A 27,952-nucleotide genomic window follows, 5' to 3' on the forward strand; every position below is an offset into this window, starting at 1 on the left:
CAGCCAAGACCACACTGTTGGTGGACCTCTGGCCTTTATATTTAGAATCTTGGAACCTAATAATAAGTGGGGCATATGAAGTTGCAAAAAGAAAGTTCTGAGGTGAGTTTTCCAAATTTTTATAACTTTTTATAAAAACCATGAAGTTCATAAAAGATTTCAAGTTTGGTAGTTTGGAAGCAAAATAATTATCTACCCATTTTGGATTTGTCAGAATGTGTACTTTATAAAAAATATATAGTTTCTTAGAATAGACTTACTATTAGAGAATTTTTTGTCTTAGGAATTCAAAGATATTTGGAGTGGTGCTTTGAAAATTTGTTGGTGTACTGCTGGGAGTTTTTGATCTAGAGAAGTCAGAAATATCAATAAAACTATACATATCTGGTACTGGAATGTATGGGAGACATGGAGCTTTCCAAACTAGTTGGATATTCGTGCATAAAATATTTTTCGGGTATATTATCTAAATCATGAAAAACAGCAGTTTTTTAAATATTTTTTCCAGTAGAATGCTAAATCTTGTTACAGAAATGGAATTACACAAAAACTAAGGCAGATTAAGAAAGCTCAGGTTGTCCTGAAAAAAAAATGTTATGGTTTTCTAGGTAAACGGAAGGTCCCCAAAGTGACGGCAAAAAAAATTCAAAAACCAGCTGGCACTGAGTGTCAGTAAGTAAAGGGTTAATGGGTTTGGAAATGGACTGGACCAGGTTGTTACTTGTATAACTTGGATTTAGGTTAGTTTTTGATATTTGATATTGTTCATATTATATAACCTTGATTTAGGTAAGTTTTCGGTATTATTTGATATTGTTCATATTTTATATCACCTTGATTAAGGTAACTTTTTAGTATTTGATATTGTTCATATTGCTCAAGCAGGCCAGAGCTGTGAACCATTCGGTTGAACAGTTCTGAGAAATATGTCTGGCATTTTCTGAACAAGCATTGATAACTATAACAATCAGCACTAAACACATATTGTAAAAACAGCCAATGTTTATTTCAAGCCTAGAAGATGCTGAGCCTAAATATAGCTGCAGCAGAGCATTGTGTTGAGATCTGTTTTATTAATCAGAAGAAGCTGCCCTTTCTTCTATTTTTAGTGCCTCTACAGAATTTGATCTTTGTTCCAGCAGAAGAAAAAAAAAATACACACAAATCACTTTGTTTTGCTTCTGAGCTAGGAAACTAGGGCAACTTCAGGGAGGAGTTTCTGAAACTCAGTCAGTTCCCGCCCCTCCCGCGTAAGCCAATCAGAACTGCTTTGCTTTCGATTGGTTTACCACACATCCCCTGCTCCCGAAGATCCGTTTACAAAACACAGACGTCACTGATCCAGCTCCGCCCATGAGAAATGTTCATTGGTTGGGTTCTCTGTCTATTAGTGTGACGCTTGCATCCCTTTACGCTGAAGGGAAAAAAAGTATTTTCAAGATGGTGGACGCTCAGATAACAATGGTGAGCGGGCGGCGGGGGCGTTAGGGGGTGCCAGGCGGTAGAGGAGCGGATGCACGCGATTTCGTACAGTAAAGGTAAATTGTGTGGGTCGCCAAGAAGACTGTCCCGGAAATGCTAGTGGTATTCCTGTAACAGTCCGTCTTCACCTTTCCCCACAGATGGCGGATTTTGTGGTCCCCCGTCACAGCGCCGTGATGGAGCGTCTGCGCCGACGGATAGAGTTATGTCGGCGACACCACGGCAGCTGCGAGTCGCGTTACGAAGCCCTAGATGGGGAGAGGCTGGAGCTGGAGAGGCAGCATACCTTTCAATTGCACCAGCGCTGCCTACAGACCAAGGCCAAGAGGGCTGGAAAGCATAGGCAGCAGCCTCAGCCGCAGACTATTTCTAGTACGGAGTCTGGCCCGGGAAGGGGGAGTCAAGGGAGCAGCGGCAGCCTGGATACAGACGGAGGAGGCGGCAATGGAGAGCAGTGTAGGAACAGCACTCTCCTCGCGGTAAGAGAGGGTGAAGGGATTTCTTTTCATGCTGTGGGCTCAGTGCTCTTTCTGCTAAAGACATGGCACGGATTTTGTTCATAAATAGTGGCCTCTATACTTTTTTTACTTCCTGAGTCACGCCAGGGGGATGTCTCAGGATTTAAAACCCCGTGCTTGTATTGGATGTCATGTGCTCCGATTATACAGAGGGTCCACCTTTTTCTCTCGGAGCATAAATAGAACAGGATACCTGGTCTGTAAGTTTTGACAGTTCATTTTTTCTGCACACAGACAAAACAAAAACAAAATAAGGAACACTAATCTTCAAATGTCAAGCTTACTTACACCAGGGGCCAACTTTCAGTACTATTAACATTTACATCCCGGAAGTATCCATCATAGCTAACAATTCCACTATCACCCCCTCTCCCCAGGCCCGGTGCCTTGGGGTTATCCTAGATTCTGCCCTGTCGTTCACTCCTCATATCCAGTCACTTATTAAATCATGTCACTTCCACCTAAGGAGCATATCCAAAATACCATCATTTATCACCCAAGAGGCTGGCAAAATTCTTATTCAGTCTCTCGTCATATCACGTCTAGACTATTGTAACTCTCTTTTAATTGGCCTTCCCCTCCTGAGACTGTCACCTCTCCAGTCCATAATGAACACTGCCACGAGGCTCATACACCTTAGCAACCTCTCCTCCTCTGCCACGCCATTCTGTCAATCACTGCACTGGCTTCCACTACCTTTCAGAATAAAATTCAAATTACTCATCCTCACCTTTTGTACTGGTATCGGTTGTGATGTATGTAACTCCATATAGTCTATATATGTAATGTGATTTAGTTGTATAAACACATTTACTTTAAAGCGCTTTTCATGCTTTCCTCACTCAATGCTATCCTCCTAGTCTTTTCTTTACACGCTATAATGTATTATTCCATCTATTTAGCCTCTTTGTTCTCATAGACATGGGAATAGCCATGAAATAGGCCAAATGTTAAGCAGCATGAGGGCCACAGACACCTGGACCGACCTTGAGTTTCCTGGGGTCCCGGTGTGCCATTCCAACACTGCACCTGTCCACGTTGGATTGACGCCTGTTGCCTCTACTTCCCAAATGGCTATGTGCACTAAAAAATATTTTGTGCAGTTCTTAAAAACTGTGTGCTCGGGTCAGAATTAATACAAAATGTTGTTTTGTCACACACAATTCTATGTGCGCACCACAATTTGTTTGTATGCACGAGCACACCCATTAAAGGGAACATTGTCTTTTACTACTCTCCCTGATCCGCTTGTACCAGCTTTTCAGCGCTACTTCTGCTGTTGAGCTTCACCTCCCAGCAGTGCTGTCAGTGTTTAGTCTAGGAACATCTGGACATATTGAGACTGAACATCCCTTTCATAATTGGTAGCATTCCAACACTTTTTAAGCATCTCTTGCAGTACTTGGGGAGCTTGGTAACAACTTCAGAAACTTGGCTTTCTGTGATTTAGTTGCAGAATGCTTTGTTAGTAAAATCGATTGCAAATAAAGGTGAGCCACCACTTTAACATTCATTTGCAATTGATTTTACTAACAAAGCATTCTGCAACTAAATCACAAACGGTTTTTCCTTAAAGGGGCAACTATCTCAACAATGAAAATGTAATATAAGCGTTATCATACTGAAATAAGAAACTTTCTAATTAAAGACTCTATACTCTTTCTGAAATGATTAAGTTTATCTTCATTATCCCTCTCTCAGCATCTGTTTGTCTTCATTCTGTCTTCATGCAGGGAGTCGGTGTCGATCTTCATTGACGATCCAATGTATATTTTAGGGGGGCTTCATTTTCCTATCCGATATCACTTCAACTTTAAGTACAGCAGTAAAGAGTGACTGAAGTTTATTAGAGCACAAGTGGCATGACTGGGGGCAGCTGGAAAACTGTCAATTTGTCTAGCCGCACGTCAGATTTCAAAATTACCCAAAAAAACAACTATAAACAAAAGGGATTAATGCTCTTTGAACAGGCTAGGTAATGATCAAATATTTGGATCAATATGTATATAAATAAAAAGGCAAATCACAGAACATATAAAAACATTTCAAAACTAAATAATGCTGTTATGTAAAAGAAGAGGCCCCTCCTATATTAATTATAGCACTCTATATAAACCTTGATTACCATAATACGAACATTACATGTACTATGATGCAGTGAAAGATCATAAGGTCAGCAATAATGTCGGAATCCCAACATATGTGTCCGTAAATCCAAACTGCAGATAGTATCCAGGGTGCTGGGGGTATGCAGATAACCTGTAAATTACAAAGTCCTGAGCGTTCCTGGATATATTAACTCCTTGTAGTTATCCGGTTTCCTTACAGAGAGAGAAAATTCGGTATACCGAGTTGGAATGGACAGGATTTGTGAGGCCACATAAAAGTACTTGTAAAGATAACACTAGATTTTGGAGGTAATTAGTGGAGAAAATACAATAACCGCAAGATGCTGTATTGATTAAAGGGATACTGTCATGGGAAAAAAAAAAATTCAAAATTAATCAGTTAATAGTGCTGCTCCAACAGAATTCTGCACTGAAATCCATTTCTCAAAAGAGCAAACAGATTTTTTTATATTCAATTTTGAAATCTGACATGGGGCTAGACATATTGTCAATTTCCCAGCTGCCCCAAGTCATGTGACTTGTGCTCTAATAAACTTCAATCACTCTTTACTGCTGTACTGAAAGTTAGAGTGATATCACCCCCCTCCCTTTTTCCCCCCAGCAGCCAAACAAAAGAACAATGGGAAGGTAACAGTTTACAGCTCCCTAACACAAGATAACAGCTGCCTGGTAGATCAACAGCACTCAATAGTAAAATCCCATGTCCCACTGAGACACATTCAGTTACATTGAGAAGGAAAAACAGCAGCCTGCCAAAAAGCATTTCTCTCCTAAAGTGCAGGCACAAGTCACATGACATGGGGCAGCTGGGAAATTGACAAAATGTCTAGCCCCATGTCAGATTTCAAAATTGAATATAAAAAAATCTGTTTGCTCTATTGAGAAATGGATTTCGGTGCAGAATTCTGCTGGAGCTATTACCTCATTCATTTTGAAAAATGTTTTTTTCCCATGACGGTATCCCTTTAAGCAGTTAGTCCGCCATCCGTTAATTAGTGGACTTGGCAGCTGTTGTTCATTGTATCCGAATATCAAAATATAACATGAGTTGTATCCTCTATGAATGAGCCAAGTTTAAAAACATATATATGGCATCATATGGCCTTCCGCCTGCCTGAATGAAGAATTTCCTGTGCTAATGTACTCGCAGCGATTCGATTTCCGAAGTCGCCCGAAGTTTCCTCGTGAGGCAACTTCTGGTCAGATATTAGTCGGGTAGGCCTGGAGGGTCTGATGGGCCTGAATCGTAAAAGAAAAACAAATCCCTTTACATCTCAGGGCAATGACAGACAAGCTTATTAGGGTTGTTTTAAAGGATAAGTAAACTTAAAATAAGTCAATGTAAAATTTATGACAGTTATTCTTTTTTTTGTAACTTATAGTTTATATATAGTTTTACAGACAAATAAAAGTAATGTACCAAGTTTGATACCTTATATCTATTTAGTATCCTTAGAGTACCTAAGCACGTAATAAGCTGAAACAAAAGTGGACATTCTGTAACAATATCTTATAAACAGATTGGACATAAGGTGTGGGTCACATTGGATTTCTTAAATAGTAAAATGGTATACTAAAACTCTTAGGTCTGGTTGACAGGTGGGGGTGGATTCCCCGTGATGCACTAGCAGCCAGGCCTCTCAGTTCCCATATGTCCCAAATAATTGTGCACTGCTCCACTTTGTTGGTTAACTGTGCAATACCTGCTTCGAAAGTCCTGTTCGCATTTATTCTATTGACTATTTCGGTCAGGGTTGGTGATGTGGAGGTCTTCCAGTGGAATGATATTGCCAAACGAGTAGCTGTTAGGACCTGATTAAGGCTTGACCACATTTGCGCAGCTTTGGTATATGTTTGCCTAAAAGCTAAGTTATGGGGTCTATTGTTATTGGCTGCTGCAATAACTGACCCAAAAGGTTTGCTACTCCAACAGTGGTTGGATTACTGGGCAGTCCCAGAAAGTGTGCAACATAGTACCTCGAGCTCCACAATTCTTCCAACATTGATGTGAATGCTGTGGGAATAATATGTGCAATGTTTCAGGGGTATAGTACCAGCAGGTCAGTATTTTGTAGATATGTTCCTTTTGCCTCACACGGATGACCATAAGCATTGCATTGTCCCAGATCAAGGGCCAATCCTTGGCTTGTATCAGTTGTGGGAGAGCTTGGTCCCACTTATCCATGTATTTATGTCTGAATATGTCAATATACTGTAAAGTATGGTAATTAAACCTTTCTGCTGTGGCCCCTGAGCTGCTATAATTTCAAATGTCCTAGGAGGATTTGTCTTAATGTATGAGGCATAAGGTGCAAGGAAGTGACGGACCTGAAAGTATTCAAATATTTTTGTCAATCGTTGGTTGTTTCTCCTTAATTGTTTGAAAAGGTAACATCATGTGGGTTTGCGGATTAAGGTCTCTTATCGTAAAGAGTTGTAGTTTAGACCATTTAGCACAGAATGATGGCTCAGTTCCTGGTGGGAACGCTGGGTTATTCAGATAAGTAGTCATCAGTGATTTAACAGAGATCATCTTGTGTTTGTCTGGCTTTCAGACAAATGGACTAAGTAAGTCTCGTTGCGGAGAGAGCGTTAGGGGAAATCCGATTAGTTGAGTTGGAATTCCATATGAGAGCGTTTAAGTGGCACTCTTTTGCCATAAAGCTTTTGATGTTTCCCCAGGTAGTATAGGGGTAGAGGCTTGACCACGCTAAGAGTTGTCTAAACTGTGCAGCTTCGTAGTACTTTTGGAGGTTAGGAACCCCCTAACCGATTTTGCAACTCCACAGGTCCACAGGAAGACCATATAAAATAGTGAAATATTGCCTGTATATCCTTGAAAGCTGTAGAGATATAGCAATCGGTAAAGTTTCAAACAGGTAAAGATATTTGGGCAAGATAGACCTTTTTATAGCTGCTATCCTCCCGAGCCAAGAAAGTGTTACTTCTACATCCCTCAATGTCAGTACACTTGGGGCATTGCCCCTCCCAGACCTGGAGGTAGGACCTATAACATAGCCAATCAAAATTAATCATGACCTATAAGACCACATGACTTCCTCCGCACACAGTTATTTTTTGTCCTACTGGACAGGGAGGTAGGATCTCCCTCCTCGCTCTTTTTATTTTTTGGTGATTTTTGAGAGAAATCAAACAGTTTTTGTTTTTTCTTTTGTATTTTTTGGTTATTTTTTACCTCTGTGTGGACACAGAGGGATGATTTCCAGGTAATGGAGAAGAATTTACCTGATGCCTCAAGACTCATAATCTGTAAATTATCGCTTATTGGGAAGAAGTGCAGGGGTGGACATAACCATGGTCCTAGCCCTGTGCTAAAATAGTCCTCTGCTATATGACCAGCGAGGCACAAAATTCAATCTAGTGCTTTTTGAGAACAGACACAGGTGTAGGCTTCCCACATTGTTACCTGTGAGCTTTTTGGACTGTCAAAAAGAGATTACACTACTTCTCAGTTTTGTGCTGATCATACTTTTTCTTTCTTGCTTGTTTTCTTTTGTTTAGCTCAAAAAATAATAAACATATTTTTGGCAATTCGTTTAATTTAAAAATTGTTTAGCACAAGGTCTATTGAATTGTGTTGAAATGGGGTTATATTTCCCCTTTAAAATATACTTTAAACTGGATACATTACTTGATGAAGAGATGTAATATTTAAAGCTCTTAAAGTGGTGGTTCTCCTTTAAGCTAACTTTTAGTATGTTATAGAATGGCCAGTTCTAAGCAACTTTTCAATTGGTCTTCATTTTTTAAAAAAGGTTTTTAATTATTTGCCTTCTACTTCTTTCCAAGTAAGTTCACCCTGTGGAAGCCTGCATTCTCGAATTTTACAGCGCGCATTTGCTGTTGCAGATGTAAATGTCACTGATAATGTGTCACAGGGGAAATTGCTATCTGTTTTAGGAAAATGTGATGCCGCCAGGAAACAGGGGGGATATATGCAGTACAAATTGTGCAGATTGGGTGGGGGAGATGTGCCCAACTTATATACATGGTAGGACAATGTAGGGTTTACATGACCTTTACGTTGGGTTGAAAAGGACCAAGTCCAAAGAGATTGACCGAATCAGCCATCACAACATCACCTGGCAGAGAATTCCACAACCTTACTGTGAAGAACCACATATTCTTCTTTTATATGAAAGTTCTGTTCCTCTAGTCTGAAGGGGGTGGCCTCTGGTGCGCTAATCCGCTTTATGGGCAAATGATTCCCCATCTGCCTATAGTGGTGTCTAATGGACTTGTAAAGACTTACAGTGATGGGCGAATCTGACCTGTTTCGCTTCTCCTAAAGTTCACAAAATGGCAAAAATCTGCCAAAATGCAATGAAGTCCATGGCCGACTTTTTTTTTTTTTTTTTTGATGAGAGACAAAAAAATTCACCCATATGGGCGTCATTTTCGTGACGAAACTTGGAGAAAAATTTCCCTTATCACTAAAAAGAGTAATCATGTCCCCTTATAACCTGTCACCTAAGCTTTTTTTTCAACGCAGCTTAAAGGGATACTGTCATGGAAAAACATGTTTTTTTTCCAAAACACATCGGTAAAGAGTGCTGCTCCTGCAGAATTCTGCACTGAAATTTCTCAAAAGAGCAAAACTGATTTTTTTTATATTCAATTTTGAAATCTGACATGGGGCTAGACATTTTGTCAGTTCCCCAGCTGCCCCAGTCATGTGACTTGTGCCTGCACTTTAGTATGGAATTACTTTCTGGCAGGCTGTTATTTCTCCTACTTAATGTAACTGAATCGGTCTCAGACTTGGCTTTTACTATTAAGGTCACACTGGGCTATTTGGGGAGATTTAGTCGCCTGATGACTAATTGCCTCATCTTTGCGGTGACCAATCTCCCCAAATGCCTTACCTCTGTCTTGCGCCGGCTAAAATGAAAAATCGTTTGCGGCATGGCACACGCGTCGCTTCGTATTCCGAAGTTGCCTCACAAGGCAACTTCGGAATATGAAGCGACGCATGTGCCATGCTGCAGGCATGACACTGCCTGGAATTAGACACCTTATCTACAAAAACATTGAAGTACATAACCTGTATGCATCAACATTGAATCTTAGTTTCCAATTTAGTCAAATCATTCTGCAAAGTGGCAGCACGTATCCTATGCATATTAATATATCCATATAAAATGTGTTTCTTTGCCACAAAGCAGTTTTTTTCTTTCTGAAATATAGTTAACCTGGTACAAAGTGGCATAACTAATTTGCTGTGGGGCCCAATAACATCTAATCTTAGGACCCCCCAAGTATGCAGACGTTGTCCTGTTTTACCAATACATATTAAAAAGTCTCATTAATTAGGGTTTCACGAGGCCCCCTTTAGGATCAGTCCACACAAGCAGATTCGGGGAGATTGTGGCCTGGCGACAATCTCCACGAACTGCCTTCCTGTGTCTTCTCGTCCTTGTGAGGCGACTTCAGAAAACAAAGAGCCAATGGTGCTTTAGCGCAGGCGACTTTTCGTTATAGCTGATGGGAAGGCAATTCGGAGAGATTGTTGCCCAGAAGAAGAGGCGATTAGTCGCCCGGTGACTAAATCTCCCCAAATCTGCCCGTGTGGACTGACCCTTAAAGGGGATGTAAAGGCAAAAATTTAAAATCCCATTTTTACTTTCTTTAATGAAAAAGAAATCTATCTCCAAAATACTTTAATTAAAAAATGTCTACTGTTTTTATAATAAACCTGACTGTATGCAATGGAATTCCCCCTTCTTTTACTGCTGTGGATAGGAATTGTCAGACGGTCCCCCAAATGCTGTGCAGGTAAATGATCATACTTTCAAATGGCAGGGGGAGCCCCCCCCACCTTACTTCCCAGAACTCGAGCAGCATTGTTGGATTCCTTGTAGAGATTTGTATCCAGAGACCCAGTGCAGTCTTTATATTATTATTATTACTCAGTCTTGCTGTATTGGCTTCTATAGCAGATATTATTTGACTTGTGCGGTTTTGATAATTTATGACGATCCCTGAGCTTAACCTCCCAACTGAAGCCCAGACCACACTGAGCATGTGCGAGTCTTAATATTATAGAAATGTCTAACAAAGTTACAAGATGACAGCCCCCTGCGCCAACTTTGAAAGCAGAAATCATTTGTCTTATTAGGCTGCTGGTGCAGTAAGTTCATGTTTATATTTAGTATACAAAATACAGCATTTCTAACATTATTCTATTTTAGACTTTAGTTGCCCTTTAACAGCCGCAGGGTCTTAGGAAGACAACAGTCTTCTTCCTAACATAGGAAAGAAACTGCAAACTGACAAATGATTGTCTTTCTGGCCATTTATTTAAGAATCCATTCTTAAGCTCATGTGCATGCGTTTTCCTTGTGTATAGTCTTTATCATTATATCAATACAGTTCCATTGCAGAAACCTGTTCTGATGTCACCTCAGCTGTGATCTAAATGAAAGACTTTGTTTCACCCAGACTGTTCAAGGTTTCCCAGCAGTGTGGGGAAGGAGAAGCATTCAACTACCCCCTTTCTTTTCTCCTTTCATCTTTTCAAAGAATGTGCATTTCTGCATTGACCTTCATAGGAACATAGTAAGTTAGGTTGCAAAAACACACACTTTTTTTTTTTTTTTTAGAGGAAAAATGCCCAGCTGGTGTGTTGCTTGCCGCCCCCCTTTGGCAGGCAAGTGGTTAATAAACTGGGCCCCTGTTTTGCTGAAGCAACTGATCTGCATTCTTCCGAGCTGTTCAGACAAAAGAAAGCATTCAGCACTAGTGTCATTCATGTCAGAACAAATGGCTTGTAGCTGCAGCCGGCTAGGTTTTCCTGCCCATTTCCACTGATAATGAAAAAAACTTGTACATTCTGGCATTTCTGGCCAAGTGGATTTTGAAAGTGGGCGTGAAAGCACATTGCCCTGACTGCCTGCATTGGCTGTTGTTTGATCAGATCAGCCCAATATTTCTTTTTTTTTTTAAAGGTAAGATTTATTTCTTTTTTCAAACACACAGCAATCAGACATACAACAAATAAGTATACTCGCAGACTAAACTGTACAAGTTTGGCAGGATGAAAACATGGCACAGGCTATCACCAAGCATAACACAATACAGTGATCTAGCAGTTGAGATGGACACTATCAAACTCAGGTGAACTTTACATCTGAAGGCTAGGTTGGGACCTTCGAGGATATGTAGGATAGCTAACCATGAAGGATTTCATAATAGGAGATGGACTTGGTTAAGACTTGCTATAGAGGGGTCCGGTCAATGTCATTCCACAATCCCCAAATTTTATCAAATTTTGTTGGTGTTCCCTTCACTTCGTAGGTGAGCTTATATAGGGGTACTGCTTTGTTAACCAGTTGTATCCAAGCATTAAGAGAGGGTGAGAGGTGACCCATCCAGTGAAGGGCTACAGTTTTTTTCGCATAAAAGAGTAGGATACGAAAAGAGATTCGAGTATACTTAGCTGGGATTATCTCTTCTAGGACCCCCAAAAGGCAAACTGTAGGTGAAATAATTCTCGGAAAGTCAAGATTGTCCACTAGATAGTTTACAGCTTGTGTCCAAAAGCTCAATATGTAGTGGCATTCCCAGATTAAATGGAAGAAATCCGCAGCTTGTTGGTGACACCTGGGACAGGAGTCGCAGGGGATGATCAGCCCAATATTTCTGACCTAAAGGTAGGCATAGCAAGGAAAAAGCTGCTCGTTTGGCCACCTTGCTGAACAAGTGGATCTTCTGGTGCAGTGCTGTCCAACTTATGTGGTGCCGAGTGCTGAAATTTTTCCTGGCTCTGTGGTGCAAGGTCGATAATACAAGCAAAGCTTGACCACTGGCAGTTTTTAACAAAATCCATGTTACCACAGAAACTTTTAAAGCCATATCCACATTAATGGTGCTCACTTCCCCTTCAGCGCATGCGATGTTTAGTTTTTTTCATTTATCAGGATTTGCCCGATCAATCATGTTGTCTTATTGCATCAAAAAGTTATTTCACAGTTTTGGCCCCACACTCCTTGCAATAAGACAACATGATTGATCGGGCAAATCCTGATAAATGAAAAAAACTAAACATCGCATGCGCTGAAGGGGAAGTGAGCGCGCTGGAACGCATCAAGTGGAACGCACGGACCGGAAGTGGAAGCAGAAGCCATGTTACAACACCGGATCAGATATTTAAAAGACGGAATAGGAACCTACAAGAACTATACCTCTGAGGAAGCTGACTACAGTAACAGCGAAACGCGTTAGGTACGCTTGGGGAGCGCTATTGGACCCAGGAGAGGCACCACAGGGGAGCACGAAAGATTTGGCAGAATCGCCCTGAGGGAGCGCACTCGAACTTTTGTTGGGACTAAATGCGTATTACCCAAGGAGGGTAAATGTGAGTGTACATTTTAATTTGTTTTTAATTATGTTTTAATAAAAGCAATATCACACTATCCTCGGTTCCTATTTCCCATTCGGAGTCAAACAGGAGTGGCGAGCTGGATGAGGAATCAGAAAGGAATTATCTTGACATGCACGATGCCACAATAGTGGTTTGTAAGTAGGCATTCTGTATATAGTGTGGAGGCGCTCCACTATCGGATTGCTTTCTTTTAAGGAAGGTCACTTTTTCGTTTTTATATTCACGTGGATCCAATTTTCTTTTTCCTTTCTCTAATTAACAGCGGCTCAAGGAAAGGGGAGTACACCTTTTTTTCTAAGTGCACAGGGTGACATTCCCTATTGAATGTATTACACTATATTTTGTTTCTAATTTCTGTTGCCACAGGCGCTGATCCCCATATATATTCCCTAGGGAATACATATATTTTTGCTCTGGACTTTTTTTTACAGCTGAGGGACTGTGAAGGGATCGGCAAGAAATACTTAAAGGACTGACATTTTTTACTAATTTGCACTGTAAGCAATATATGTTTTAAAGATTATAACATATTTGAATGCTTGGGTACAGATTTCCATACAAATAATGCTAGTAGGTGATAAGTATTGTTCAATCGGAAATGTATGCCCAATACCCCAGTTCCCAGTTCAATTATTTGGAACGTGTATACAGTACTCTGTCGTCCAGATCGCTACAACCGAACAGTTTGCTGTCTGATGGGGCCAGGGTTGATCAGGTAGACAAATTATTGGGTGGGACTGGGCATGACCCAACTGTTTTGGTACTAGGAATGCACCGGTTCAGGATTCGGTTCGGGATTCTGCCTTTTTCAGCAGGATTCAGTTTCAGCTGAATCCTTGTGCCTGGCAGAACCGAATTCTGATTTGCATATGTAAATTAGGGGCGGGAAGGGAAATCAAGTGACTTTTCATCACAAAAGATTTTTTTTCCTCTTTTTCCTTTCCTGGCCCTAATTTGCGTATGCAAATTAGGATTCAGTTCAGTGTTAGGCTGAATCTTTCACCATTGATTCGGAGGTTCGGCCGAATGCCAAATAGTGGATTCGGTGCATCCCTACTTGGTACATCTTGGTACTAACGACAAAATTAATTGTAGATGCTGGACCTTCAATATTGAGTTCAGGGATTTAAGATCTAGGATTATGGGCAGGTCTTTCAAAAGTCATTTTATTCGTAAATTTTGCCTGTGCCACTTGCAAGTTTAGGAAGACAGCGAGAGCTTAGGCAGCTAAATGCTTGGCTAAAGTCTTGGTGTATGTAGGAAGGAAGGGTTTGGGTTCCTGGAGTACTGGGCTGAATTTTCTTTGAGTTTCAGCTAGATCATTATGGGGAAGCTAGGTTAGACCAGGCAGTGGGAATAGTAAGGGGTTATTGGAGGAGAGAGAGGGAGGGGGTCATACAGTTTACCAGCTAAAGAGATCCCTCTGTTAAAAGAAAAACAGGCTAATAGGAACGTTGGATCTAATTCTCCATTAAGTAATGTAAACATCAGAGGGAAAAGTAGTAACCTCTGCTGTATGCTGCATGGCGTTTGTCAGATAAAATGGGAGCGCAAGCGTTAATTGCATGATCTAAAAATTATGATATAATTGGTATCACTGAGACCTGGTGGGATGTAACATGTGACTGGGCTGTCCATTTAAATGGTTACACACTTTTCAGGAAGGGCAGAGGAATTAAAAAAGGGTGTGGAGTTACTTTAGACTTTTTAACTCGGCAAAATGTTGCAAAGAAAATTATCATTGGTGTAAGCTACAAACCACCTAATTTAAGTGAAGAGAATGTAACCCAGCTACTTTTACAAATGGATGCAGTTTCAAAACTAGGTCAAATTGTTATTACGGCGTGACTTCAATTATCCAGACACTGTCTGGGATAATGGGGTTGCCAGGTCAGACAAAGCTGGCAGGCTTGTAAATATGCTAAATAACTTTCTATTTCAACTTGTTTCAACCTAGGAATAACACTTTTTTGTTTTTTTTTGGGACCTGTTAATAACTAATAATACCAAACTCGTCTCTAGCATTAAGATGGCCATACTCGTAGAGATCGCCAAACGAGCGGATCTCTCCCCAATATGCCCACCTTGATGCGGGCGATATCGGAGTGATCCGATTGTGGGCACTAGTGCACAATAAAATGAACATGGGCTGTCCGATAACGGGACCGTCTGCGACTGATTTTTACCCCTCCCCAATTGACATCTGGCGGACTCTTGGCGAGATATTGATTGGGGGAGCCCTTGTAGGCCAATAAGCTGCTGACTTGGTCTGTTCCTGTGTATGGTCACATTTAGTGTGGGTGCGCATTTAGGGAATAGTCATCATAACATGGTCTCCTTTGAGATTTTAGGCAGCACTATAAGGGACTAACTGAAACCCTAAATTTTAGACTTTGCCAGTATAAGGGCATCTCTGAACAATATTAACTGGGAAAGGCTTCTCACAGGGTTAAACACAGAAGAAAAAATGTGGAGGTCCAAATTATGAAATACGTATTCCATACCTGTTTCATGTATAGTTGGGGATTTTTGCCTCTCTTTCACCTCTGGTTTAGTGATTTGTCTATATAAATGTTGGGTGTTCTATATAAATGAAAAGCTTCTTGCCATCAGCTTCTGGAGGATAATATGGATTGCCAATCCAGGATAATGATTTGCAAGCTGTCGTTTTCCTTAGACCAGTGGATCCCACCAGAAAAAATGTTGCAAAGAAAATTATCATTGGTGTAAGCTACAAACCACCTAATTTAAGTGAAGAGAATGTAACCCAGCTACTTTTACAAATGGATGCAGTTTCAAAACTAGGTCAAATTGTTATTACGGCGTGACTTCAATTATCCAGACACTGTCTGGGATAATGGGGTTGCCAGGTCAGACAAAGCTGGCAGGCTTGTAAATATGCTAAATAACTTTCTATTTCAACTTGTTTCAACCTAGGAATAACACTTTTTTGTTTTTTTTTGGGACCTGTTAATAACTAATAATACCAAACTCGTCTCTAGCATTAAGATGGCCATACTCGTAGAGATCGCCAAACGAGCGGATCTCTCCCCAATATGCCCACCTTGATGCGGGCGATATCGGAGTGATCCGATTGTGGGCACTAGTGCACAATAAAATGAACATGGGCTGTCCGATAACGGGACCGTCTGCGACTGATTTTTACCCCTCCCCAATTGACATCTGGCGGACTCTTGGCGAGATATTGATTGGGGGAGCCCTTGTAGGCCAATAAGCTGCTGACTTGGTCTGTTCCTGTGTATGGTCACATTTAGTGTGGGTGCGCATTTAGGGAATAGTCATCATAACATGGTCTCCTTTGAGATTTTAGGCAGCACTATAAGGGACTAACTGAAACCCTAAATTTTAGACTTTGCCAGTATAAGGGCATCTCTGAACAATATTAACTGGGAAAGGCTTCTCACAGGGTTAAACACAGAAGAAAAAATGTGGAGGTCCAAATTATGAAATACGTATTCCATACCTGTTTCATGTATAGTTGGGGATTTTTGCCTCTCTTTCACCTCTGGTTTAGTGATTTGTCTATATAAATGTTGGGTGTTCTATATAAATGAAAAGCTTCTTGCCATCAGCTTCTGGAGGATAATATGGTATGTTACTTGGCTCAGGAAGGTTCTTATTTGATGACTGTATTGAGAGTTGTGTATTTTAGTTCTCAGAATTGGTTTTCTTGGTGTTTATACATACCTCACACACCTTGAATTCAATAAGATGTCTGATGATTGCATAGTCAATAATGGAAGTCCCCTCCGGACACTCTCAAATGTCTGTGTAACCATCTCAGAGGTTATTAAACTACAATGTGTCTTTTTAGTACAGTACTCCTGTGATGTATTGAGCTATAGACAAATAGATCTTAAATGGGTTACTGGATTAGTGAAACCTTTACCCTCTTTCTGGCTAGTTCAATAAAAACTCACCTCCTAAATTGCCAATCCAGGATAATGATTTGCAAGCTGTCGTTTTCCTTAGACCAGTGGATCCCACCAGACCCAAAGCAGTTGTAAGATGGTCCCAGGCTATAGGGGAAAAACTTGTGTGACATGAGCCTTAAAGTCATCATAAACACATTTGAATCTTTCATCCAAGCCTATGGATCATTTTTACTAATAGTTGAATTCTCTCATCTAATTTTCGAAAAGTCACCTTAACTTGCCAGTCTTATTTTAATTATCACTGTGAGATAAAAGGGCATATTTTATTGTGGTGTCATTTCTCAATGCAAATTCTTTGGTGTATTTTCCTCATACAACTGAATTAGGGGGATCTTCGCTAGAGAATTTTAAGCCATAAAGGAACTTTGTATGTGGGAAATTAGCATGGAGCAGATGATTTGGATATTGAGATGCAAAAGTGGCTGGTCTATCTTTATAATGGCAGTTTGCCAGCCTGAACCTGGAGAAATTTCTCTTGCTGAAAATTCATTCCTGTGCTCTTAATAGATTGGGTTCACTGGAGAAATCTTGGCTGGCTAAAAAAAATTCAAATTTTCACCCACAGGAAGATAATTTTTTTCTCTTTGTTAATATGCTCTTATGAGTGGTGCTACTGTTTTTGTTATATGATTACTTTTAAATGGGTTATTCACCTTACAAACACTTTTTCAGTTTGGTTGTTTTGGAATTGTTCACGAGAAATAAAGTTTTATTATTTATTCTGTATCCAATCTCTAAAAAAGTGGATTCGGTGCATCCCTTATTTTAATCCCCTATGGGAAATATCCTCTCCGCTTAGAATAAAGCTCCCTGGAATACCTGCATCTCTGCTTTCATTTGAATTGCAGAATGTTATACTCTTTGCATGCAGCAATCCCGGGTCATCGTGCAAAAAGACCTTCCATGTTTAAAAATGTCTTTACATGCGGCAATTCGAGGGGCCGATATTGTCAGGTGCTTTGTTTCGCGTGTTTGTTGAATTGTTCCACCTGTTATAGTCTTTATGGCTATATTGTAAATAATATTGATTGATATATGTCATGCAGAGGTGCAGGTACCGGTACTGGTCTAGCCACATGCCAGCAATATACTTTAAAACAAAAATAGAACACCAGTACCTTATTGTGCTTCAAACTGGGTATTCCCAACTTTTATTGCAAGGTGCTTCAGACACTGTACACATGATCAGACGTTTTGGGACCCAAGTGGCTCTTCCTCAGTGATAGTGTACCAGTAAAAATATATAGAAAATATCACAGTGCCCTCTAGTGCGGGTAAACATACAATTGTTAAAATCCACAAGTTCATATTGTGTATCTGCAACTCTCCGTATAAGTCCAACATAAAAAATATTTTTTTCATAATTCAGTGTTTGCTTAAATATCATCCAATGCATGAAAAGTGAGTACAATGTACAATTATAATTTACTCATAATATATCAACAGTGAAAATCTTTAAAATTCAACTGAAAAGTGAAAAATTTTATAACTACAAAATTGTTAAATACATGTTTATCAAACCAATAACGTCTTAAGACATTATCACTACAGCTATATTGAACCCTCAAATAGCATTTCTACATTTACTCACTGACTATGTGTCCAAGATTGAATACATTGTTCCCTAAGAGTTTAAATTAAAGTTGGGGATTAAGCAGTTTTTTATAATTGTGTTCATTTTGGTTAATTGAAATGTTTTTTTTTCTTTCAGCAGCTCCATGAAACTGTTAAAAGAAAGCTGGATAATGCAGCTTCCCCACAAAATGGGGATAAACAGAATGGATATGGAGACATGTTTTCTGTGCCTAAGAAACTGAGACACGATGATGGACTTGGTGTTATTGGTTCTTCAAATGGGATGCCCCCTGTTTCTCCCCTAAATCAGCTGGATAACAAACCTCCTAGTGGAGACTCATTGCAGTTAAATGGGAACCACTCAATTGGACTAGATGGCCACAGTAAAAAGTGTCTTTCTGATGGTGGTCTGCAACTTAATGGTAATGGAGATGCAGATGACTTCTCTCTTTGTTTAAGCAAAGAGATGAAGCAAGAACCAATGGATGATCTTCCTTGTATGCTGTCTGGAGTGGGTGGTTCCATATCGCAAAACAACCTGATGCCAGACCTTAACTTAAATGAGCAGGAATGGAAGGAGCTCATAGAAGAACTTAACAAATCTGTACCAGACGAAGATATGAAGGACCTTTTTAATGATGATTTTGAAGATAAAAAAGATGTTGATGCTTCAAACTCTACAACGCAAACTCCTGCTGTTCAAGATATCCATATAAAGACAGAGTTTTCTCCAGCAGCATTTGATCAAGAGTCCCATGGGTCACCACAAGTTAGATCAGCATCATCTGGGCCTTTTGTTGGTGCTCCTTCGGCACCTGCTAACAGTGCATCTCCAGTTTGTAGTTCTCAGACAGTGTTCCAGGCAGCTGGCCAGGCAGTGACTGACTCTTCTAACCAGGTTATGATACAAACCTCAAACCAGCCACCAAATGTGCAGAGATCCTTACCCAATGTTTTAATGCCTGTGCAGGGTAATCCAAATGCCAAAGAGTTGTCCTCCGCACAACAGCTTCAGCAGATTGCAGCCAAACAGAAACGAGATCAGTTGCTACAGAATCAGCAGCAGACTCAACCCGTTCACCAGACTCAACCAGTTCACCAGACTAATCAAATGCCCAACTGGTCCCAATCTAGGTCATCACAGAGTCCTATAGGAGTTTCGTACAGTATGGAAAAGCCAACAAGCCCTTCTGTTTACTCACAAGACTTCACCAATCAGAAAATCCTGATGCCTAACCTAAACAAGAATTCTCCTCGTGGTGGCGCAAATTACATGCAGCCAAATCATGTAAACGTGATCGGCCACAAGCCTGCAAATAACTTAAACCCAAACCCTACTGCAGCCCAAAATGCCATGCTGGACTATGGCAATACCATACCCCTTTCCCATTTTGAGGTTGATTGCGGACCTGGAGTCTTGAACCAGAATAAACCAGGCATGTTAACATATCCACAGCGTCCACCACAACAATTGTCACACATGACAGAGGAACAGAACTCTATGTTTATTCTAAAACGAAAGGCTGGAATGCAATACAGGCCTTTAGTGTCACATGGCCAAGTAAGTTTAACTGTATTTGCTAGTATATGTATGTGTGTGTATATATATATATATATATATATATATATATATATATATATATATATATATATATATATATATATATATATATATATATATATATATATATATATATATATATATATATATATATATATATATAAAAACTTGGTGAAAAAAGTTAAAGTTGAATAAATCCTCTCACTTTTTTCACCAAGTCCTGATGGTCTGGGACCGTTCTATATATACAAGCTAAAAAAAGTTTTACCGGCCATAGATATTCACAGGACTTTTTTTTTTTCTTATCTCAAGGGATCCACAGGCTTTGTTATGAAGTGATAATTTTCTTATAATTCAAGTCCAAGGATCATTGTACTGCTGCTTGCATTGGTAACCATGGGTAAAGGGCACATATACCTTAGGAATATTGCTGGACTACAACTGTATTGCTGGTGGGTTTTTCAAAATATCTTCATCAAAATAAATCATATTTCTATGGGCAAATTTACATTCATTTAAATTCTGCAAGAAACATGATTTAATGCCTCCAGCAGTAATCATAAACCTTGCTGGCCCTGGAAACCTGCAGAACTTGCTCTTCTAAGCACTTGTTGCTCTGCTTAGAAAAGTAAAGGGATAGTTCATAGTTCCAACACTTTTTTTTTTTTTTTAGTTCATTTGATTTCAGATTATACACCAGAAAAGTTTTTCCCATTGCTTTTTTTTTTTTTTGTAACCATTTTTAAGTTTGAAGGGATTCTGTCACCAAAAACATGTTTAACAAAATGCATTAGCTAATAGCCCTTCTACAGCAGATTGCATTTAAAGGGCATGTAAAGGCAAAAAAATAAAATCCCATTTTTACTTTCTTTAATGAAAAAGAAACTTATCTCCAATATACTTTAATTAAAAAATGTGTACCGTTTTTATAAGAAACCTGACTGTATGCAGTGAAATTCTCCCTTCATTTACTGCTGTGGATAGGAATTGTCAGATGGTCCCTTACTGTTGAGCAGGGAAACAATCATACTTATGAACAGCAGGGGGAGCCCCAGCCTTATTTCCCAGCCATGCAGAACTCAAGCAGCTTTGTTTATGATGATCCCTAAGCAGCCCAGACCACACTGAGCATGTGCACAATCTAAGTCTTGCAAAGATGTATAACAAAGTTACAAGATGGTGACCCCCTGTAGCCAACTTTGAAAGCATAAATGATTTGTTTGATTAGGCTTGTGGTGCAGTAAGTTCATGTTTGTATGTAGTATACAAAAAACAGCATTTCTAGCCTTATTCTATTTTAGACTTTACATGCCCTTTAAAGCCATTTTTCAAAACAGAATTTTTCTTTCTTAAATTTGATGTTGGGCTCGATCTGTGCCCTCAGCCATGTGACTTGCAGCCTGTGGACAGTACAATGTAAAGATAACTGGGCTCTCCGAGTCCCTCATTGCTAAAGATGCTTCCATGTCCCACCTAGTGGTACATATGAGAATAGCACTTAGTATTCCATTTAATGAAACTGAGGGTTTATTCTCTTTTGTGCCAAAGAAATAATCAGGTCTCCCTGATATGAGGCCAAAAATAATCCATACATCGATCGGGCAGGTTTGATTTTTCTTGGTGATCGAGGGCGCACCGGCTAGTTGATACAGTCCTCATCACGTCGTTGCCCATTTCCTTTGTTGTAATCCGAACGATCGGAACGTTATCACCCTGCATTTGGTGGGCATGTCGGGTTAAGATCCACTTGTTTGGCGACCTTGCGAAATGAGAGGATCTTCTCGTGCACGGCCACCTTTAGGCTGAGTGCGTTGGCTCAACTGTTTCTGGCCTGTGTATTTCCTGCAGGCTGAAAGCAGAGAAGCGGATCTGCTCCCTATCACAACTGCGTTGATCTGCACTGAAAAGTACAGCTTCCCCTTGAGTCCAGTTACACAGAACGGGAGTCAGCCCAAAAGTGCCTGCTTTCATTTTGTTGGGGCCAACCTCCACTCAATGCACCTACCTAGTATTCATAGCAAGCTATGCCATACTGTTGTTCTAAAAAAAACCTGTTTCGTTTATACTCGGCACTGTCCTGGGGTGGGGGGGGCTGTTCGAGTATACCAATCCCCAGATGCGTGTAAGAGACCTAGTGGTAATTAAAGCAGTACTAAAAATAACTATAATTTATTAGGACATGTAGCCTAACGCATTTCATGCCAAACCTATGAGTAAAGCTGGCCATAGATGCAAAGATCTATTTTCGGTCAGTGTGTGGAGAGTCCTGTCATTTTTCGTCCCACTGAGATCGGACGTTTGGTCGATCGGCCAGGTTAAAAGATTTCTTTCGGCTGCCGATAATATCTCTGCATGTATTGCCGATCGGACAATTTTCAGTGGGAGACTGTCACCAGCTTTGTTGGACATAACGTTCGCATGATTGGGGCAGAACATCGGCTGATCTGTTCTGTTTCTACTATGTGATCTGAATGGTTAGTGGCTGGTCGGCAGATGGGGAAGTCAGATCGTTCGAGGATTCGAACGATCGGATCTTTGCATCTATGGCCAGCTTAAGTGCCCATTTGGCACGAAACGCGTTGGGATATATGTCCTAATAGATAATTTTCAAGTTTATAGTTATTTTTGCTACCGCATTTATTACCACTAGGTTTCTTACACGCATCTGGGGATTTGTATTCATAGCAACCCTTGGACTGGGGGTTTAACGTGTTGAGACCACGGTGTAATTTTTTTTTGTGATTATGCATGCACATTTATTCTTTTTTGGGAGCAGAAATATATGCCACTCTTCAAAAATGTTCAAGTATACGTGGACACACCTATCAAAATGGTCACTCTCTCTTTTGGTTTTGATTTGTCTCCATTTTTTTATTGCTTTATTTCATTTTTTTTTTTTCTACAGGACCATAACATAACTTCAGGTGTAACACGTGTCCCAGTATCTGTGGCAGTGACTGCAGTGGGTGCACAACCGCCTACAGCCTCTATGGCAGGGACTCACAATAATTCTGCATATGTAAGCGGTCATCAACAGGCAGTAATGAAACAACAGCTTTTGTTGGAGCAGCAGAAACAAAGAGAACAGAAGCAACTTCTTTTGGAGCAGCAGCATAAGCAGCAAATCCAGATGGCGCAAAGACAGCAGCACCTCCTGGCTGAACAGGTACAGTCTATTATCCACACTGTAGAATACAGTCATTTTGTTAAATCATTTATTATGTGGTTGTAGTGAGAATTTTTCCCAGATGTTACATTCAAACGTCTCAAAATATGCAATGATTTTTATTAAAGGGCCAGTTTGTTGTTATTTTCTGTGGGGTTCTTCTTTTGAAAATATGTTTTCTTTGCTAACTTTTCTTCCAGTATTCAGCTAATGTCGTGTATTGACCACTCCATGAGGGAGCTGCCATAGTCAAAACACGCTATTGTTGGCTGGCCACAAGTCACGTACTTTCTTTGTGTTATAATCCAATTTAGTTGTAAATTAAACAGCACCTTACTGAGTAAAGTGATACGAGACACAATTGTCTACAATTCTGTACAATCTAAGAGGGTAGTCTAAGGTGGCCATACATGTTACAATTACCATCTTTCCTGTGACCATCAGTCACATAGGAAACATTGAAAAGCAGATAGTGGTACACAAAGCACACCAGTAAATGAGGTTGCAACACCAGGAAGCCATTACAAGAAGTCAGCCAGAGGCTATGGTCTAGGGGTCTAAGGACACAGCATGACATCATTAAGAGTATGGCCTTTCAATTGCACTTTACATAGCAAACACAATTCCCCAGCTTATACATAACATTTTACTAAATACAATTCCTCACGTGTTTTTAGGCTTTAGTCTGCTGGTAAAAGGATTAGTCAGAAGCTGGCTTCCTTAAGGGTAAGGTCACACCTGGAGATTCGAGGAGATTTAATTGCCCGGCGACTAATCGGCTCTTCTTTGGGGCTACTAATCTCCCCGAGCTACTTCCCCGTGTCTTCTGCTGACTTTAATGAAAAAACATCTGCAACAATGCACTTGCGGCATTTGATTTCCGCGACTTCAGAAATCAAAGCGCCGCGAGTGCATTGGTGCAGGCGTTTTTTCATTAATGCCGGTGAAAGACACTGGGAAGCAGTTCGGGGAGATTAGTCGCCCCAAAGAAAAGGCGATTAGTTGCCCGGTGACTAAATCTCGAGGTGTGCCCTTAGCCTAAAGGGCCAGTGCATGCTCAATTTAAGGGATGACTGAACCCCAGTCAGTAATCCAGGACTAGCATATAACTGTGGAGAGAGAGGTTATTTATTGATATCAATATCATATGTGTTTATCTATCGAAAAGTCAGAACAGAGGATACTAGTAATAGTGTGACATAATAAGAAATGTCATGTGTACATTGAAGTCTGTAATGATCTTTACACAGGAAAAACAGCGCCACCAACAGGAACAGCTCCAACGACATCTGACAAGACCTCCACCTCAGTACCAGGATCAGTCGCAAAATTCATACCCTCAGCCGGCAGTTGGGCCATTTACAGGTATTGCAGAGGCAGCAGAACTAGAAAAAAATGATTATAAATAGATTGCTTAAAAAATTATCCAACTTACTTCGCTACAACTTTGCACAGAGACACCACATCATTAAGACTAGGAATGCACCGAACCCTGCTTCTCTGGGTTTGGTCGAGTACAGGGGTTCGGATTCAGCCAAACAGAATCCAAATCTTTCTTCTGCACTGGGACAGCCAGTGCACAGACACAAATACCCAATGCACAAACTTAAATTGGTGCTCGCTCAATTTTTTTTTTTTTTTCAGTTGTAGTATTTGACCAGTTAGTAACAAATAGGGATGCACCGAATCCAGGATTCGGTTCGCGATTCAGACAGGATTCGCCGAAACCTAATTTGCATATGCAAAGGATTCAGGGGTTTGGCCGAATCCAAAATAGTGGATTCGGTGCATCCCTAGTAACAAATCAGGCTCTTAAAGGAACAGTAAAATCAAAAAATTAAATTGTTTAAAAGTTATAAAAATATAATGCAGTGTTGCCCTGCACTGGTAAAACTGCTGTGTTTGCTTCAGGGACACTCTTTTTCTTTATATAAATAAGCTGCTGTGTAGCAACGGGGGCAGCCCTTCAAAGAAAAGGCTCTGGTTACACAGCAGATAAGCTCTGTAGATCATGATGGTGTTATATGTTATGCACAATACTGTTATACACAGCAGCTACTATTGTATTGTTTGTGAAGCAAACAAATCAGTTTTACCAGTGCAGGGCAACAGTACATGATCTTTTTATTACTTTAAAACATTCTTTTTTTTGGTGTTACTGTTCCTTTAAGGGGGGCTATATGGGTCATAACTGTTTGCCTTTGAATCTGGCTGGCATGCTAAGGATCAAAAGCTAATTAACTGAACAGTTATGTCCCAGTTGGCCCCTCTTAAAGTCGCTGACTAACTCAGCGTTAGAGAGCCGAAAATCGGGAAGTTGGGGTCTGACTCCAGCCTTTATACATTACATTTTTGGCTAACTATATAAGAAACATTTTTTTGTTTTGCACAACCTATTTATTTATTTTTTTATTTTTACAGTGAACTGTTCCTTTAAGAGGAGGTTTGAATATGTTGGCACAGAAAAGTTCCTATTAACTGTGACATTTTAGTAGTAACGGTAGCTTAAATTTCAGGAATTCTGCTCGCAGAGTGAGATGTGAATTTAACAAAGTCCCTTTTTGAAATTACAACTTGAGATTTAATGAGTTATTAAAAAATTTATAAAAAAAAAAAGAGTATCTAACCTTGCTGCTTTGCATGGCTCCCCAGTGTGTAATACTTTTATATTGTTTTGACTGCCGTTTCATCAAAATGTAGGTTTTCCTGGGTTGTAGTAAAACATCTTATCTTTTTATGCATTTACTGTATGCTGCAAAAAATATGGGTGAGAATATTGAGGAAAAAATGACACTCATTTACTAAAATAGGTGTTATTTTGTTAATCTATAATATCCATTCAGACCCCGTTGGATCGTAGGTGTAAATAATTTTCGTAATTCAAGCATGGGCCAATCAATCTGTTATGCATTTCATTTTTAAATATACATTTAAATGGATAATGATAGGCTACTTTAAAACATTCTAGAGTCCCATTTTTTACAGTTAAAATCCATGTCGCTGCATCTGAAAGGTGAGGTCATTAATCGGATATAGACACCTGCTAATAGCTATGATCTAACTTTCATGATGAGTAGGGATGGGCGAATTTTTTCGCCGAAAAAATGACGCCCATAGACTCGTATGGCTCGTATGGAAGCGTATGGAACTCGTATGGAAGCGTGCGTCAAAAAAAAAAAGACGCGCGTCAAAACAGTTTCGCCGTGCGACAAATTTTTTTTGACGCCCATAGACTTTAATGGGCGTCTGCGACATTTCGCCGGCGGTGAATTTTTGGCGAAGCGAAACGGGTCAAATTCGCCCATCCCTGATGATGAGCACTCTCAGGAGACTGAAAGCCAGTCTTTAAAGCTGTAGTTGTCCTAAAATGACCCTCAGTGTAGCCGTATTCATACCGTTTTAGGCTTGCAAAATTTAGTAGTAAGCATTATCTTATATCAATATATTTATAACACAGTAAGAAAAAAGACACAGGTCCATCAAGTTTAACCTTTTACGTTTATATAACCTGCCTGCTAGTTAATCCAGAGGATGACAAAAACCCTTCTGGAGCCTCTTCAATTTGCCTCAGAGGAGGAAAAATTGGGACCAGTCAACTTGTTCTAATATCTTCCATAACCCTATATTCCCTCACTTGCTAAAAAGCCATCCAACCCCTTATTAAAGATATCTAATGTATCAGCCAAAAGGACTGATTCAGGGAGAGAATTCCACATCAAAAACCCCTTCTGAATATTTATTTGCTCTCCATTTTCTTCTAGGAACCTCTACAGTTTTACCTGGAGTGAATAATATTTCACAGCCCGCCTCTGGTAGCCCTCGGATTTTTACTCAGGCGCAACAAATGATGCAGATTGGTGGAGGTCATACAGCTGTTCCACCATTACCATCTGGTTCTAACTCTCAAGACCGTTCTGTTTCCCAGTACCCCAGTCTCCAGACTGTGCAGCGTGGTGGTATGTATAGCATGGGATCTGGTCTCCCGCAGATAGTAGGAAATCATGCAACACAAAATAACATACCCAATGGTCAATCACAGAGACAGGCAAGTAATACTCTCCCTGCTGGCTATGGACCGAATCCCATGGGAAACTCTGGGTTACCACAACAGCACAGCAAATTGGGAATGAATACTGCTGTGTCAAAGGCCCAGATTCCAAGAATGCCTTCTGTCATGTCTTCTCAGAACCCTACATGGCCGAATCAAGGGATGCAGAACATAAACACTCAACCCCAAGGGAATAGTGGTTTGGGTTCATTCAGTGCGGCTAGTGCCCCTTTTCATCTCCAGCAGACTCACCACAAATTGGGCAACCAACAGTTTGGCCAAGGCATGCCACAGGTTGGTCTTGCAGCCAATCGACCCATGACCTCAATAAACCAGTCTGTTACTGGTCAGATGATGGCAAATATGGCATCCCAGCAAAGGACAAACCCTGTAAGTCAGCAAGCACCACCCAATCAGCAGGTCCTACCAGTGATGAACCAGACTGTGGCAGATATAACCGCATTTAGCCAGAATACTGGACAGCAGATGACCAATAGAGCTGGACTCCATTGTAATCCAAATTACCAGGTGAGATCTGCTAGTCAGGACTTGCCCTTTGGGTATAGCAATCAACCTGGCAATAGTGGGCTACAGAATTTGCCTGGTGATGCTGACCTGTTCGACTCTTTACTGAAAAACAGGACTTCCGAAGAGTGGATGAATGACTTGGATGAGTTGCTTGGCAATCATTGATATCGGGGCGGATGTTTCTTTTACTCTTACTTAGCGAACGACATTTTCAAATACTTTAGTACATTTTTATTAATAAAAAAAAAAAGTAAAAAAATTATTGTAAAATACATTTGGACCAAAAAAAACCTATGCCATTGAGAGGTCAGTGAGGCTGGAATGCAATGTTGCATAATCTTTCTATTTTCTTACATTTAATGCCTGGAGCATATTTTTTTTTTTGGGGGGGGGGGGGATCTCGGCTTCTTACAGGAAACACTATCTGTTCAAATGCCTTATGTTCAATGCACATAGGTGTGCACAAGGTCTTTGGCAGTATAAGCATTTGCTTAACTGTCCATATAATTATTATTATGACAAAATGTGCCCTTGTGTATCTATACCCTGGCTGGTGGCAGGAATATCATGTACCATGTCACTCTC

At 40.2% G+C, this 27,952-nt stretch overlaps 2 protein-coding genes across 3 annotated transcripts in view; one reads left to right on the top strand and one right to left on the bottom strand.

Moving 5' to 3' along the window:
* Positions 1–1,443: 1,443 nt before the first annotated feature.
* On the top strand, positions 1,444–27,617 carry maml1.L (mastermind like transcriptional coactivator 1 L homeolog; the record flags this gene model as incomplete). Its single annotated transcript, NM_001087458.1, is given in 12 exon segments — positions 1,444–1,833; positions 1,835–1,961; position 18,201; positions 18,204–18,346; positions 18,348–18,353; positions 18,356–18,779; positions 18,782–18,795; position 18,798; positions 18,801–19,625; positions 22,531–22,791; positions 24,042–24,156; positions 26,553–27,617. Coding segments are annotated over 12 exon segments (3,108 nt in total). The 3' UTR covers positions 27,533–27,617.
* The window catches only part of cracr2a.L (calcium release activated channel regulator 2A L homeolog), a 105,325-nt gene continuing 100,199 nt past the window's right edge, over positions 22,827–27,952 (bottom strand). The window contains exons 19-20 of one of the 2 annotated variants that reach the window (XM_041586043.1): positions 25,419–25,543; positions 22,827–24,176 (exon numbers count right to left, since the gene is read on the bottom strand). The gene's annotated coding sequence lies outside the window, so the exon portion shown is untranslated. The remainder of the gene's footprint in view (positions 24,177–25,418; positions 25,544–27,952) is intronic. The other variant, XM_041586044.1, reaches the window with a different exon arrangement.

Source organism: Xenopus laevis, chromosome 3L (genome assembly GCF_017654675.1).
Source record: "Xenopus laevis strain J_2021 chromosome 3L, Xenopus_laevis_v10.1, whole genome shotgun sequence".
Classification (NCBI taxonomy): domain Eukaryota; kingdom Metazoa; phylum Chordata; class Amphibia; order Anura; family Pipidae; genus Xenopus; species Xenopus laevis.